Genomic DNA, 17834 nt, shown 5'->3' on the forward strand with positions numbered 1-17834 from the left:
GCAACTGTATATAAATTCTTTTGCTCCCCTTCTAAAATTAAGATGAAGATACAAAAGGTTGGTCAAAGTATGTGCCAAATGTATGTATAGTAGCCGCGAAACGTTTGGGCGCAAAATTATAGGCGCCCCAACTTTCCCCGAAACTCAAAACATGCGAAAAATACAGTTTTCCACCCAAACTTTTCGCTATTTTTCAATGCTAGCGTTTTTACCTGTATTTAGCCGAGACAATACACACTATTTGGCAACTCTGTTTAGGCGCACTCGATGTCACATGGAGTCAGATTCTAAACATCTCTCACGGAGAGTAGTCTTTTTTTTTGCGGTGGTCTCTGTTTTTGTGCCTTGATATCTCCGTAATGGGAAGTGGTAAAGAGCTGGAAAGAGACACAGTTGTTACAATCATAACCCTCTATAAGGAGGGTTATAAGTGTAAAGATATTGCTACTCGTGTGGGAATTGGAGTGCGTCAAGTGCAAAAGTGGACCAAGAAATTTCGAGACGAAGGAAGTGACATCATTCGTACTCCAAAGCATCGCTCTGGTCGGCCAAGGAAGATATCAAATCGTACTTCTACGGTTCTAACTGCCTCCTAATAACCGTAGGAGGCAGTTAGAACCGTAGAAGTACGATTTGATATCTTCCTTGGCCGACCAGAGCGATGCTTTGGAGTACGAATGATGTCACTTCCTTCGTCTCGAAATTTCTTGGTCCACTTTTGCACTTGACGCACTCCAATTCCCACACGAGTAGCAATATCTTTACACTTATAACCCTCCTTATAGAGGGTTATGATTGTAACAACTGTGTCTCTTTCCAGCTCTTTACCACTTCCCATTACGGAGATATCAAGGCACAAAAACAGAGACCACCGCAAAAAAAAAGACTACTCTCCGTGAGAGATGTTTAGAATCTGACTCCATGTGACATCGAGTGCGCCTAAACAGAGTTGCCAAATAGTGTGTATTGTCTCGGCTAAATACGGGTACAAACGCTAGCATTGAAAAATAGCAAAAAGTTTGGGCGGAAAGTTGTATTTTTCGCATGTTTTGAGTTTAGCGGAGAGTTGGGGCGCCTATAATTTTGCGCCCAAACTTTTCGCGGCCACTGTATATATCAGTAGGCCCTTTGCCAGGTGGATGGTTAAGGTGAATCACGTCTCGACTCTTAGAGAAAATGTGGAAAGGGAAATCCCCATTAGTCTTGGTAATTACACAACACAGTGGTTGCTGGAATGAAATGCAGAATACAGTATATATGAAATAATATGGAGTGAAGGACAATACATGAAAAATAGAGATTATAAATATTAACAAAATGCACAGGTTAGTGCAGAATTTTTGTTGTTCATTCTGACATCATGGAAACTGCACTTGTGTGTTGACAGGTGAATGAAGGTAAATGGCCATGAGAGTGTGTAGAGGGTATGGGCAGGAAGAATGAAGTTGAGACTAGGCAGTGATAAAAATTGGCATCCTATTCATCAAATAATTGCCCAGTCTATGTGAGGTATTAGGGTTCAGTAAATTAATCTAGAAGCAGAGGAATGAAGTGGAAGTACACGTGAAGGAATACTGTAAGTACATACATAAACCAAAGGCTTTTTCCCCCTACATGGGGGGTAGCCAGTGAAATAACAAATAGCTGTGGAGCCTTTTGACTTGGCTTCCTCCCTTGTAAGGGGGAAAAAGCCCATGGTACTGTAAATATTAAAACAGCAGGGCAGGACTCACAGTAATGGTTATAAACTGGACAAATTTAGATTTGAAAAGGAAATAGGCAAGAATTGGTTTACTAATAGGGTGGTCAACGAATGGAATAAACTTAGTAACCATGTAGTAAGCGCTGAAACTATCAGTTGTTTTAAGAAACGATTAGACAAATTTATAGATGGGGATGACAGGTGGTGATGGATACGAAGCTGCCAAGTGTAGGCCTTATGGTCTCTTGCAGTCTCCTTCATTCTTATTTTCTTAGATAGCAGAGCATGATTTACCGTACTGACCACCAATATGGCAATATCAGCAAATAGCATTTCTCTGCAGTTGACATCAGAAAAAGAGGAGAGATGGAAGAATGATGCAGGAACTAACACTGATTAGAAAGGTTAAAGAAGTCGCCAGTAGTGCAGATGTAAACGTCTTTGTAAATGACAAAGGAATGAATATTGAAAGAAGCTGATCAATTAATAATACATATACCAAGGGGTTTTTCCCCCGTACAAGGGAGGTAGCCAAAGTCAAAATGCATAATTCCACTCCCATCCATTTAATCCCCACCCACTCCACTCCCATTCACCACCCCTCCCTCCTTCCCTCTTTTCTTGCCTCCTCCTGGATGACGGGTCATCCCTGCATCTCGCCCACTGCCCTGGATCAGAAACAGTGCAGCAAGAGACGGCACATCCACAGCAAGGCCACTTCACTTAATCAGCAACCCCCACCTCTCCGTTCCCTCATGCAGAAAAAGAGAAAATGGGGAGAAATCCCTTAGGGTTGTGTCAAAATATCATTCAAAGCTGCTTATTCTAAAAACCCATCAGCTCCCTCATCTCCATCAGGTGTTGTTATGAGGGCCTGACATTCTGTCTTCAGACTGAGCCCAAAAACTCCATCAACTTCAACTGTATTTCTTGGTTCTTCATATGTGGAGATGGGCAACAAGTGACAGCTTCCTTTACAACTTTACTGACATGGAAACTGCCCCACACTCGTACAACTCGGGCCACAGTCCAAAGTTTCTTTTCAGAGAGAGCTGTGTGAGGGCCCAAGGGCTGTTGTCATCTAATGTGGGGATATGGGTTTTCCACTTGGTGAAACTTGAACCTCTTAGATACAATGACGCTTATGTATGCGTTATGAGCCACGAGGGGGGTATACGACGATGTTGGCATTGACTTCCTGTTTATATTTATTATGTAGTTGAAGGAAGCTCGCTGGTTGAGCGGGTTAGGGCGTCGTTACTTGCGGCGAAGGTCGAGGTGAGGGCGGTTCAAATCCTGCCACCAGCGAAGTTAAACCAAGGGGATGGTTCATTAAATTCCACGCTACAAAGCCCTCTGTGAGGGGCACCATCCTAGCCTCCTGATAGGGTGGGAGTGTGTGACGTTAAACCATATCATCATATCGGTTGTTCCTGAATCTGTATTCTGTGAACAGGCTTGATCATGTTTTCTGTGATATATTTATTCAGGGTGAAAGGGAACAGGTATAACAGCAGTAACTCTGTGGATGTGCTGTGTCTTGTGACACTGCTTCTGACCCAGGGCAGTGGATAGGATGCAGGAATAACCCGTCATCCAGGAGGTGCCAACATAAGAGGGAGGGAGGAGGGTGGAAGGGAGTGGAATATATAGGAAATGGAATGGGTGGGAGTGGTTTCTATGCCTTTTTCTTTTTGGCTACCCCCCCCGTGTAGGGGGAAAAAGCCTTTGGCATATGTATGTAACTCATATTTGAGTCATACTGAAGAGGTTAAAGGGATGGGATGGGTGCATTCCTTGGCTGGCTACCTCCCTTACAAGGGGCATCATCATGATGACGTTCTCTAGGCTGTCTAGCTGAGCAGTCCCGTCCCCCTGAGGAATACCATGACCGGAATGAGGTTTTCTCATAAATCCATTGTAGAGCATATGTTGTGTTGTTCTGTCTACACAATACAAATTTATTGTGTTATTGGCATGCAAATGGCTACCTCCCTTATAAGGGGGAAAAAGCACTTGGTATATAGACACTGCCCTTTACTTTTTTTTTAGGAATGTCCCCTGTGGGGCTACAGGGAGAAGGATGCCTGGTCCCAATCCCCGTCCCTTTTTTCTCGCCTCTTATGATCCAAGTGGAAATACTTGGTGACAGTATTCTTTTGCCCCCACCACAGGGTAGGTAGGCAAAAAAGGAAATGAATATTCAGAGAAATTGTACAGGACAGTAACAAGGGGTTGGTGGACAGCATAACAGAGGGACAGTCGTAGTATAAAAAGTGTCATAATTTCTCTATGAACAGAGTTTTCCTCTATCACAGACAAAATGATGTGTGGCTCTGGTCCGTAGGGGCGCCCCATATAGACCCTAAAGTATCAACTGCATACTACTTTGCCACAATAACATGCAGCCAATACCCCAGAGGGAGGGTGGAGGGGAGTGGAGTGTATTCTGGGATGGAATGGGTAGGAATGATTTTATGCCTTTTTCTTTTTGGCTACCTCCCTTGTAAGGGGGAAAAAGCCTCGGTATATGTATGTATATATAGACAGAACATACATATACCAAAGGTTTTTTCACTCTTACAAGGGATGTACCCAAAAAGAAAAAGGTTTTTATGCCTTTTTCTTTTTGGCTACCTCCCTTGTAAGGGGGAAAAAGCCTTTGGTATATGTATGTTCTGTCTATATACCAAGTGCTTTTTCCCCCTTATAAGGGAGGTAGCCATTTGCATGCCAATTACACAACAACAAATTTGTATTGTGTTGTTGGTGTGTGTAATTGTGTACAATGCAGTCTTCCATAATGTTTTGAATAGTATGGGGTATAGTGTCATCCTGGACAGATATCAGCGATGTGTTCGTCCACCAACCTCAGGTAAGGGCTGCTTCCTGGGATATGTGCCCCCCACCCCCCACCCCCCTGAGGGTGGCAAGGGTATTCTTGTGACAATTTGACTCCCAACCTCTTCTGGGGGTTTAGGGGTGGTCTCACAATGTAGACTCTGCCATGCCAGGACCTTACAAGGGGGAAAAAGCACCTTTGGTATATAGATAGAAACTTAAAACGTGCATACATATACCAAAGGCTTTTTTACCTCCTTATAAGGGAGGTAGCCAAAAAAGAAAGGCATAAAAACCACTCCCACCCATTCCATCCCTATCACACTCTACTCCCCTCCACCCTCTTCCCTCCCCCTTATCTTGGCACCATCTGGATGATGGGTCATCCCTATAAGAGTGGGCAACAGAAACTTGAAACAGCAATTGATTAATTAAAGCAACTATCAGATACGAATAATACATACATACATATACCAAGGCTTTTTCCCCCTTACAAGGGAGGTAGCCAAAAAGGAAAATGCATAAAATCATTCCCACCCATTCCATCCCTGAATACACTCCACACCCCTCCACCCTCCCTCTTATCTTAGCACCTCCTGGATGACGGGTCATCCCTGCACCTTGTCCACTGCCCTGGGTCAGAAGAAGTGTCGCAAGACACAGCACATCCACAGCAAGGCCGCTTCATTAAATCGGCGACCCCCCCTCTCCGTCCCCCCCATTGCATAAAATGAGAAGATAGGGAGAAATCCCTTCGGGCTGCATCAAAATTTGCTCACAAATACTACCTCACTCCCCACCCATTCCACCTCATGCATCACAACATCATCCATATACAACCATTCTCCATTCACCCGTCTTCTGTCCTCTCCTGTCCTTCCTCAACAGACATTCCCCTCTTCCCCAAAGCCCCCTTCACCCCATCCATCCACCTCATCCTAGGACGTCCCCTCATGTTCACTCCCTCCACATCTGCCTTCCATACCTCTTTTACTAGTCTTTCTTCACTCATTCTTTCCATGTGTCCAAACCATCCTAATACTCTTTCATCAACACTATCTCCCAACTCCCTTTCCACCCCTGTTTTCCTCCTCACCTCCTCATTTCTCACTCTATCTAGCCTAGTAACCCCCATCATACTTCTCAGACACCTCATCTCAAACACATTCAAACTCCTCTCTTCCTCTCTTATGTTCCATGTTTCTGCCCCATACAGTGCTGTTGGCACAATCACTCCTTCATACAGTCTCCTCTTAGCATCCATTCCCAAATGTCTATTCCTCATTACACTCTTTAATCCACCAGATACGAATAATGAGAAAAGATATTTGTTAGAATATTTGGAGGTTGTGTTATAGACCATAATTTAAGGGGAAATGGTTAAAATAACCCAGTTCAGGACACATTTTGGAATTAAGGCTCACATTTGAAGCAGACATGGAACACATAACAGGTATGACAATCCTAGAGGAGTGGGAGAGGTAAAAAATGTCAAATCATGTGAGATTGAATGGTGAGATTACAAACTTGTGTGTGAATCTGTTGAACACTGTATACAAAATTATCCTAAAAGAAATTATGTGGTATTGGCTAACAATTGTACTGTCGTGCATAAGACGTAACACCTACATTCTTCCAGGGGCATCCTATAAGAGGTTTTCATGTTGTGTCCCCTAAAGAATTCTGCACTGAAGATTGAAGAAGACAGTAAACCAAATTTTTCATCTGTTAAGACATCTTCAGGTTATCTAATGTCTTGATAGACGAAGGCATTTGGTCTTCTGTTAATTCATTGCCTATTGGTTTTTGCAAGTATCTTCAATCACTTGTTCAGTATGAACATTGCTTTCAGAAGACTGAAGACTGGTTACAGACATGTTGATACACTGTTATCAAGTGTAAAGTTGATTAAGAGAGAGAAATCTAACATGTCATTTAAATAAAAAAATGGAAACTAAATAACATGAAAAGGCATTGCAAAAATTCCTTATAATATTGGGTAAAAATCATAATTTAGAGTGATGCAGTGGATTGTAGAATTCCTCTACTAGTGATCAGGTCACTCATGATATGTAGAAGCATGATGTTCATTTTTAAAAAGGATAGTGTTTGGCAAAGAGAATAGATTGAATATTACCACAGAAGAGTAAAAACTCATGTGAGAAAATGGTAGGCTTGGCCACTGAAATTCATGAAGACATTTCTAAGAAAGTAGAAACTACATTGGCAATTCTCTCAACCAACAGCTGAGAAAAAATGATTGATCAGAGAGGTTGGAATACTTAATCAACAGTGGAAAATGGAAACATGAAAAAGCAGAAGTTGTGAAATGGAGATTAAATTGATGAAGCCCAAAGGGTTCTCCTTGTCCTCTGTGTTACTTATGAGTGGACAAGGGGGGAAGGGTTATGTATCAAAGCATACATACATATACCAAAGCCTTTTTCCCCCTTGCAAGGGAGGTAGTCAAAAAAACAAAGGCATAAAAACCACTTCCACCCATTCCATCCTCACATACTCCACTCCTATCCACCCCCATCCCTCCCTCTTATCTTGGCTCCTCCTGGATAATGGGTCATCCCTGCATCTCACCCACTGCCCTTGGTCAGAAGCAGTGTCATAAGACACAGCACATGCACAGCAAGGCTGCTTCATTAAATTGGCAAAGAAATAGAGAAGATAGGGAGAAACCCCTTTGGGCTGCATCAATTTATTTTTCACACATCGAAGCAGAGGGGGAAAATCAGCTTCAGTGGCCTTGCTGTAAAACTGTTGTGTCTTGTTGCAATACTTCTGACCCAGGCAGTGACTGTCCTTCATCCACAAGGAGCCAAGAGGGAAGGCTGTGTGGTGGCACGTGGCTTTAAGAAAGAAATAGGATTTATTATGAGGTCACACACCCTCAGTTAAGTCAGTGGTTCTTAACCATTTACACTGTTTACACTCCCTCTCAATTCATAAGTAGCCCCGTAAGAACCAATAAGTGTTGTGATATGCATCTCCTTTGTATTTCTTTGTAAGAACTAGGACTATACTGTATATACGTCATTTTTCTAGACACCACCATTTCATCTTCGAAACAGCAGCCTGATATTGACATTTTGTAGAGGCAGTTTGAGCACTGGATGCAAAATCTGTATTGTTACAGGTAAGGCAAAGTGAGGAGCTTACACCAGGAGGCATATAACTGCATCCAAAGCCATCACCTTTGCCCTATCCACTTGGACTGTTGGGGCAGGTAACAGTCAATGCTGAGAATCAGAGAGAAGTAAGCGATTCAAACCCACAACTGAGTGAATACAAGACCAACACATTTCCGGCTGTGCCAGCAACACACAAGGGGCACCCTATGAAAAGAGACATCTTTATGTTGCCCCCTAAAAAGTTCTACAGTGGACATCTGTAGAGATTAAAGAATCCAAGAATCCAAGTGTTTTCATCTGTTAAGACATTTTCAGGTTACATAATGTCATAATAGTCAGAGGCATCTGGTCTTCTATTAATACATTTCCTATTGGTTACTGCAAATATATTTAATCACTTGCTCAGAGTTGCTTTGAGACTTTCTAAAACACCTGTTGAAAACTGTAAAAGATGTGCAGTCATCAGTTCTCCGCTCTCCATGTGTAAAAAGGTGGAAAAACTACAGCTGAAGCTGAAAGGGATCTTGGGTTTAGCCAGGAGACTGAAAGTCAGCCAAGCAAGGCTGCACCACTTGAAGTTGAGGGTGTAGACAGGTTTTGAAAATGAGCAGCTACATTGTCCATTTTGCAGGACCACCATAAACAGGTCCCTCGTCATAAACTGAAGGATATAAACAAGATTTTCAGCTGGAGATAGAGAATGTATTGTTACGTATTCGCATGTACATTAAACTCACCTTTTTCTATTGCACATGGGCCATGATCATGGGAGCACGAGTTAGAGACAAGTTCACGCTTACCATTGTCCGGATCAGGGAAAGGCAGGAGTTCAGTCTTCTCTTGTTTATTCTGCTTAGCGAACATGAGGATTTACACGTGTGTTCAACACCAATGCTAGGCTTACTCTCTCCTGCTATCCGGGGTATGGCAGGCGACGCCGGGACCCCCCTGGCGTCCATCATCGCACACCCCCGCTACATACCCCCTTGCTTATGCTTCGACTCTCCGACATCACGCATCACTTACACGCATACCAACCATCCAGGCACACTATGCAACATTCATACATGCAATTTCGCCACATTATCCCCCTCTACAAAGCTTGACGACCCGTCAGCTTTCACCTACAAACTTACAAAAGAACAAAACAAAACATTCTGTATCAAAAATAAAATAAAACATCACTTCTACATTTGGAAAACATTACATATACTAAGAACACTTAATCACATACAATGACATATCCAAATATCAAATAACATCAAATGGCATATCCTAACACATTAATAACATCAAATGTCAATCACATAGTCCGTTAACCACGATGGTAACTTCCTATTTCTGGGAATTCGAACAGGTCTCTGATCTCTCTCTCTACTTCATCTTCACTTTCTTTCTCCGAGTCTTCATGTGCTACACCTTCGTCACTTTCAGTGTCACTATCACTTTCACATTCACTTTCAACACCAGGACTATGATCACCATCATCACAACTACTACTACCACTGTCACTGTCTCTCGAACCTACATCACGTTCACCCCAGGTAAATTCTCCCTCGCCTGGGTGTTTCCATAACCGATCGACATGCACTACTTTACTCGCCCGTTTTCTGCCAGGCATTTCTAGTCGGTAATTCACTGCGGATATCACTTCCGTCACTTTATATGGTCCTTCCCAGTCAGACTGGAGTTTCGGTGACTTGCCAGGCTTTCTCTGTGGATTATGCAGCCAGACCATGTCGCCGGGCTGATGCTCTGCATTTCTGGCGCGACCTTGGTACTGCCTCCACATAGCCTGACCTGACACTCGCAGATGCTGCCTCGCCCAGCGGGAAGCCTCCTCCAGGCGCCGCTGCATCGTCCTCACGTAATCACTGTACGTATGTGGAAGTTCTGCTCCCGGTGGTCGACCGGTAGAGAGGTCGACTGGCAGACGAATTTCCCTGCCAAACATTAACTTGGCTGGCGTGAATCCCGTGGCCTCATGCTCAGCTGAACGATAGGCCATAAGTACGTACGGAACCCACAAATCCCAGTCGCGCTGGTCCTCCTGACAGTACTTGGCCAGCTGCTGGACAATCGTCGCGTTAAACCTCTCCACCATACCATCACTCTGGGGCCTCAGGGGAGAAGTACGGGTCTTATTGATTCCAAGCAGACTGCAGCATTCCTTAAAGACCCGCGACTCAAACTCTCGTCCTTGGTCTGAGTGCAGTTCCCCTGGGACTCCATAGCGCACGAACACCTCCTCCACAAGGAACTGAGCTACAGTCTCTGCCTCGTGGTTAGGTAGAGCACAGACTTCCGGCCACTTCGTGAAGTAGTCCATTACCACGCACAAGTACTTGTTTCCTCTCTCTGTGCACGGAAAAGGGCCGGCTATATCCACAGCCAGGCGTTCCATCGGCGCCCCGGTGTGGTATTAATTGTGGGAGGCACGAGTCTTGTGGGCGGGGCCTCTCTTGGCGGCGCAAACACGGCAAGTCTTGCACCACTCCTGAACGTCTCGTCGCAGGCCCACCCAGTAGACTCGCTGCCTCAACTTTTCGAGAGTGCGTTTCACTCCCAGGTGGCCGCTGGTATTACCCTCGTGCATCTCTTTCAGCAGCTCCTGTCGCCGAGAGCATGGCACTACTACCAGCCAGCTTACCTCTCCTGTTCGTGCGTGCGTCCAACGCCGGTGTAGGATTCCCCCTCGCAGACTCAGTGCCTCCCACTGGTCAACAAGGCCTTTGGTAGCAGGACTCTCGGGTGATACTGTCTCTTTGGGAGGCCTTTCACTGCTGGCCTCTAACCACCCAATCACCAGAGACAGGTCAGAATCCTCTCGTTGGTCCCTCTTCCACTTCTCGTCTGCCTCGGTGGTGCTGTGAGCGACGGTTAATTTCCGCACAGCCACCTCAGACTCTCGCCGTGAGCAATGCACACACTCGGGTGGGCAGGGACGGCGACTTAAGCTGTCGGCGTTGTTATGCACCCGGCCAGGTCGGTGCTCGATCTCATAGTTGTACTGCTCCAGTTTTCCAATCGTCGTGGCCAGCTGTCCTTCCGGTTCCTTCATCGTCTTCAACCATCTCAAGGCGGCATGATCCGTTCGAATGGTGAAGCGCGTACCATACAGGTAGTGATGGAAGTGAGCGAGTGCTTTCATCACCGCTGCCAACTCCTTCCGTGTGACGCAGTAGTTCCTTTCCGCCTTGTTAAACTTAGCACTGTAGTAACTCACCACATACTCCTTTCCATCACGAAGCTGTGACAGCACGGCTCCCACACCCTCTTGGCTCGCGTCCGTGTCCACAATGTACGGCAAGCCCATTTGTGGGTAGGGAAGCACTGGCGCTTCCACCAACGCTCGCTTCAGTGCCACGAAAGCTTGCTGGCACTCCTCGCTCCACTCGAAAACTGCTCCCTTCCTCGTCAGATGGTGCAGTGGGGCGGCGATAGTGGCGAACCCTGCCACAAACCTCCGGTAGTACGTGCACAAGCCCAGGAAACTGCGCAGCTCCGAGACATTCTGAGGGACTGGCCATCCTTCCACAGCGGTGACCTTGAGTGAGTCCGTCCTCACACCTTCCCTTCCGACGACATGTCCCAAAAACGGCACTTCTGACTTGAACAGAGTGCACTTCTTTGGATTCAGCTTCAGGCCAGCCTTCCTCATTCGGCTGAACACTTCTGTGAGCCTAGCCAGCTCCTCCTCGAAGCTGTTTCTAAACACCAGCACGTCGTCTAGGTAGACGACTGCCGCCTTCCATTGCATGCCGTCGAGTACGCGCTCCATAAGACGCTCGAAGACTCCAAGGGCGTTCATGAGGCCAAAGGGCATCACGTTCCAGTGCCACAGGCCTTGCCCAATCGAGAAGGCACCTTTTTGTTCTCAGGTGCCATCTCGACTTGATGATAGCCCGACATCAAGTCCAACGTGGTGAACCACTGGACCCCACTGAGAGCGTCTAACGTCTCGTCGATGCGGGGGAGAGGATAAGCGTCAGGGACAGTAACGGCATTCAGCGTCCGGTAATATACACAGAACCTCCGGCTTCCGTCCTTCCTCGTCACTAGGACTACCGGTGAGCACCACGGGCTGTCTGACCGCTTAATCACTCCCGTTGCTGCCAACTCTCGGACAAGCTTCTCCATTTCTTCTCTCTTTGCTGGTGGGACCCGACGAGGCGCCTGCTTGATGGGAGGACTATCTCTGGTAAAGATGCTGTGCTGAACCAATGACGTGCGACCCAAGTCCATGTCTCCACTGCTGAACACGTCACGGTATTGTGCAAGTAATGCCTTCACTCTACTCGCCTGCTCAGCTGTCAGCTGCGTGATACTCCTCTCCGCCAAGTCTTCCAAGTACTCAGGCAGGCCCTCTGGAAGGTCCTTTTGTTTCTTCTCCTTCGGTGACTCCATCTTGCTGTTAGCGGTGGCGATAGTGGTGGATGCGGTGTGGTGCATGGTCGTAGTAGCAGAGGTGCGGGCCACTCTTCCTTTCCGTGCTTTACCTTTGCTGGGTGACTTGACGGCCTGAGATCTCTGCCCTCTGGGTTCCCTTACCTCATCCCTCGTGGCGAGCTCTCCATTAGGATTCAAAGGCACTTCATAGCCTCTCACTGACATCCTACCCTCCTGGAGATCAACACACGCCCCCACGCGATTAAGGAAATCCAACCCCAACAGGCATTCATCTTCCATCTCCGCCACAAGTACAGGCAGGCGTTCAGTCACCCTGCCTACGGCCAGATTCACCCACACCGGTCCCTTCACCGGTACACAGTCTCCTGTAACTCCGCACAGTTGCTGACCCACGCACTTCACACCACGTTCTGGTAGGACTCCCTCTCGCACGAAGGTCCTCTCTGCCCCCGTATCCACTACCATCTCCACTTGGCGTCCATTGATACTCCCTGTCACCTTGATGGCGTCGGACGCCACCACCTGACGACACCTTAGTTGGCTTGGGGCGCTCGAGTGCTCTGCTGGGAAGGTGCCCCGGCCCCCAGCTGCTTCAAGTTTCCCGCCGACGGCGTCACCCCCTTGGGCTGGCGGCACTCAGGGGAACTGTGTCCTCGTATTCCACAATTCCAGCAGCAGGGCTCGAACACCGGTCGCATTCCGTCCTCCAGCGACCGTGCCCTCCTCTTGCAGTCGTGCTTTTTGTGACCTACCTGACCACAGTTGAAGCACGATCCTTTGAAAGGCTTGGAGCTCACCTTCCCACCAGGTTGAGATGGTTTGCTACTTGCCTGCGCACGCCTGGCCCAAGCACGGCTCGGACGACGCTTCCACGCGTCGCTGGGAGGGGGAGCAGCAGGGCTGACGCTCATGAGAAAGGCTTCAAACTCCGCTGCCCTTGCCAAAGCCTCTCTCACGTTCTTGGGCGCAGCCTGCTTCACGTGGATCTGTAACTGCCTATCGTGAAGAGCGTCCACGAAGCAGTCCTTGGCCAACATGTCCACGGTGTCCTCCGTGGCCATGGGGTAAGCGCCCCTCACTAACGCTTCCACGTCCTGCGCTAGTAAGGGAAGGGCCTCGTCCTTCCCTCGCCTCCTCGTCTTCAGTTGAGCCCGGAACACCTCCGGTTGCCGCCTCCTGCCGAAACGACGCCGGAGAGCCCCAGCCACACTGTCGTAACATCGCAGTTGAGCGGGGGTTAAGTGCTCCAGTACTTCCAACGCCTGCCCTTTCAGCACACTCACCAGCTGAAAGGCCTTCTCTTCCTGTGACCAACTATGACGAGCTGCAACCACATCGTACTGTGCCTGGTACGCGTCCCAAGACACCTTCCCGTCATATTCAATCACCTTTCTCTCTTTCTCGTACCGCGTGACCTCACCACCTCCACAGGCCCCCCGGGGTTGCAGTTCAACTGAACGACTCCCCAGACGTCTCCCTGTGAGGTCGTCCCCTGGGTTCACGTGGCAAAAGTCGTTCCTCTGCCGTACAGACGCCGGTGGCGGCGAGAGGCTACGAGGAGGTGAGGGTGGAGGTGAAGGTGGTGGGGTGCAAGATCTAGGTGGGGTGACTGAGCTCACTACGCGACGCTCACCAACATTGCACCACGTCACGGTATCGAGATTTGCTGCAATCTCCTGTCTCACCAAAACCGCCTCCAGTGTCGACACCCTGTCAAGACACGTCTGCATGTGCTCACGGTACCTCCCTTCTATTGCTTTCATCTCCTCTTTAACCTCTTCTTTCACTGCCACCACCTCCTCCTTAACCTCTTCCTTCACACGGTGGTACACGTCGTCAGTATACTGGTTAACACGTGTTTCTAACGATCCCATGTTCTCCCCCATAGCCCTCAGTTCCTCTTTCACGTCAGTCATGACCTGTTTTTGTTTATCCATTTGGATTGCAAGCATATCTGCCATGACCTGTTGTTGCTGTTTCAACATTTCGGCCACTGAGCGTTGTGCCAAGAGCAACACTGACTGAGGAGATACCTGTTCTGTAGCCTCTCGGTGCAACACCGTGTCCTCACATTCAATCGACGCCATGACACTCGACTCCTGCTTTCCCTCAATTTCTATGTCTTTACCCTCAATTTCTATGTCTTTATTATCACCGGTGACATCCATGATCACTTGAGTCACTTATCACTTCAATATCAAATCACTTATCACTTCGATATCAAGTCACTTATCACTTCAACCTGATCCCGCTTCTGACGCCATTTGTTACTTATTCGCATGTACATTAAACTCACCTTTTTCTATTGCACATGGGCCGTGATCATGGGAGCACGAGTTAAAGACAAGTTCACGCTTACCATTGTCCGGATCAGGGAAAGGCAGGAGTTCAGTCTTCTCTTGTTTATTCTGCTTAGCGAACATGAGGATTTACACGTGTGTTCAACACCAATGCTAGGCTTACTCTCTCCTGCTATCCGGGGTATGGCAGGCGACGCCGGGACCCCCCCTGGCATCCATCATCGCACACCCCAGCTACATACCCCCTTGCTTATGCTTCGACTCTCCGACATCACACATCACGTACACGCATACCAACCATCCAGGCACACTATGCAACATTCATACATGCAATTTCGCCACAGTATTAAGAATTAATAGCATTAGACCTTCCATAATTGAAAGAAAGAAGAAAGGTGATTTTGTAGTAGTGCTAAGGTCATTAAAGAGAATAAATAAAATGACATATTTTTTGTGCTTGAATATAAGTGTCATGAGTTCATGGAAAGATTAAAACAGTCTCAAGGATGTCAAGAAAAGTTTCCCATATAGATGCATCAGCTTCTACAATAGCTTAGTTTACATAACCTGTAAGTGAATTGAAAACTAGGCATAACAATTCGAGAAAGAAGACAAGGGCCTTAAGTTCACCTCTTTTCTTGTATATTGCAATTAAGTAAACATTCTCTTCATTCCTGACTTACATGCCCAAAGACCACAGCAGGTGAGTGAAGGGTGGGTTTCCTATGTAGACTTTGAAGTTAATTGTCAGTGCACTTCAGTGCTAATCATTCATCTGTCACCTATACTGTAAACTTGATCAGTGATCTGTCATATTTTGTGTGTTAGCAAGTTTTTATCAATTATTTACTTAAAAAATGGTCTATTGTGTCACTGCAAATTGCAACAGTGGTTCAACAAAACTTTCTGTTGTGGATGGAATTCATTTTCATTTTTTTCCGAATGATCCTCTTGGCAAAAAGGACTGAATCATTTGATGCAGATGGTATAAGTTATGGAAGCCTGGATTGACAGCAAATCTCTGTTCAAAACATTAAAAAAAAAAGTACACTCAGACCCTGGCCTTGCCAATTCACTAGGAATTAGCATTAAGCCCATTCTAAAAGAAGATGCAACAATGGCAATTTTTGTCATCAACAAGATACCAGATTCAGCAAGCATACGCCATCGAAGAAGCACTGCTCTTGAAAACAAGAGGTAGGTGTATCAGTCTGTATCATGTGTATAGGTAGGCCTGTATCTACGCTGTCACTGACAATTGTTAACAAGCATGCTTAGGCTTGACTGATGATTTTTGGCCTAGACCTAAGTAGATTAGGGGTACAGTTATGACATAGGCTAGCTAGGCCTGTAGGCCTATGAATATGATCACACCACTCCACCAGGGTGACAGGCATGACCATGATGACAGGTTTTCATAATAGGTCTATGACATCTTGTCAATTGGAATCAACCAGATTAAAGTCTGTTTTTTGAGAGTCAAACAAGTGGAATTCCCTCACCACCACCACCCCAGCAGGAGTTAGGCTTAATTATCCTTGACCAGGAAGAAGGAATTCGTACTGATGATTTTTTTTTTTTGTTACAAAGTGCCTATGATGAATATTCACCTTCTGCAAGTACCACTACCAGCGAAATTGAGATGGAATGTGAAAGTGACCATGGTGACAGTGCCAGGCATATGATTGATGGCTTCTCTTCCCCACAGCAACCACTACCTATGGCAGATCATTTTATAGACATGTCTGTGAGTATCTTTTGCTAGCCTTCCTCTCCCCTTCAGTCAAATGATTTCTCTATTCTCTTTGCTACATAGGCCTGTTTTATTGTACCTTATCACAGATAAAAACAATTTGTAATTCATGAACCCTTGAAACTTTTACCTGTAAATATGAAACTTTGCATAGAGCAGATGATTCATCAATGCACAGACTTTCTTGAAAGTTTGGGTGTTACTCATTTCGGCCTATGAAATCCACCTCTGTTGCAACTCAAGTGTTTATACCACCAAGTCCGAAGTTTCACAAACCTGTACAGGTTTTCATAAGGTCAAGAGTGGTGAACAGAGGGACACAAATGACCAGAGCCATGACCAAAGATGTCTGTGTCCAAGTGAATGGTTGCCCAGTTTGTTTGAAGGAGGTGGCATCAGCCCAGACTGAACCTGTCACAGATGTCTCTGCATCCCTACCTGATGCAGTTGCCTTATCTGAGCCAAAGTGGGACAAACCCTTGGGTTTTGGGTGTAATAGTAGTGAGGAGGATCCAGTGGTGGACATGGTGGATAACATGATGGACACCAATCCTGACTGGAAGTCAGACATGCCAGATGCTGGACACATGGACTTTGATGAACCTGACATGTAGGTTTTGACTACCACTTAAACTTTTTTAAACAAACCAAAATAAGGATAGTAAAACACAATGATAATAAAGCTCATTAATTCCTCCTTGCATGAACATATGAACTATCCATGCACTTTGGACATGGTCATCTTGGTGGTTGTGTGGATGCTTTTCCAACAAAAAATCAAAACCAGTCCTGCTGGGCTTGCTGGGGCCTGGAATATAGGTCCAGGCCCATCAATGTCTAGGTGTTAGGCCTACCATGCCTCCAGACCCTCATCTGCACATCTGATGACAAACCAATGAAAATTATGTGTCTGGTCTGGTGTGGTGTGTGGTTGGTGGTGTGCATTTATGTATGTAAAGCGTGCATGTAGTAATGCATTCCTACAAACTCACCAGTCTGTATTTCCCACACATTCTGGGCGTTCATCCTCTGAGGATTCCTCGCTTTCCACGTGTTTTTCGTCAGTTGAGTTTTGTTTGTATATCCGGTACGTGTATGCATATCCTTGTACCGTACTCACATTGAAACACGAAAGGTAATCCAAATCCGATAAATCTTCTTCACTCGATGTGAAGTAACTTACTGCGTGCAGGCCATGTTGAAGAATGTAAACAGCAACTTGTACGTCATCAGTATGCCCTAGCGGTGAAAAATATAACTGCGACATTGAAAAGTTCGTCTGCTATCAGGCACTTTTAAGATCATGCTATTTGGATAAAATCAAGACTATAAAATGCTAGAAACGTGCATTTTAGTGTTCTAACTTCTAAGTTATATTTTCATACATGAAATAACAAAAAATAAAGAAATCCAAAACCTTCTCAGTTGACCTTTCTGTATAAAATAACATTTGTCATCATGTCCAGAATATTATATTTACATGGTATGGACACGATTATCGATAATTTTCATCCAAAAATCTCTAGTGAAAAAAACATTTTAATTTTAAAAAACATTTCAACTCGATCTATGTAATCACCCGACGCTGTAACAACTTCTTCACAGAACAATACCGCGCCAAAGATTTGGAGTCAAAGAGATAAATGAAAGAGGAAGAGCAGAAGTTACAAGTGATCAGCATATAT

General features: G+C 46.0%; 1 protein-coding gene across 1 annotated transcript; it reads right to left on the reverse strand.

The window, feature by feature from the left end:
- Window positions 1–10108: 10108 nt before the first annotated feature.
- LOC143017563 (uncharacterized) lies at window positions 10109–10747 on the reverse strand. The gene has a single exon (XM_076172353.1). The coding sequence runs from the start codon at window positions 10745–10747 to the stop codon at window positions 10109–10111; it is 639 nt and encodes a 212-aa protein (XP_076028468.1).
- Between the last annotated feature and the right edge of the window lie 7087 nt (window positions 10748–17834).

Source organism: Oratosquilla oratoria, chromosome 3 (assembly GCF_046742065.1).
Source record: "Oratosquilla oratoria isolate Oo_2021 chromosome 3, ASM4674206v1, whole genome shotgun sequence".
NCBI classification, from domain to species: Eukaryota; Metazoa; Arthropoda; class Malacostraca; order Stomatopoda; family Squillidae; genus Oratosquilla; species Oratosquilla oratoria.

Bases quoted from the DNA above. Each gene is read 5' to 3' on its own strand.
- LOC143017563 (XM_076172353.1), bottom strand. From the start codon at position 10,747: ATGAAGGAACCGGAAGGACAGCTGGCCACGACGATTGGAAAACTGGAG.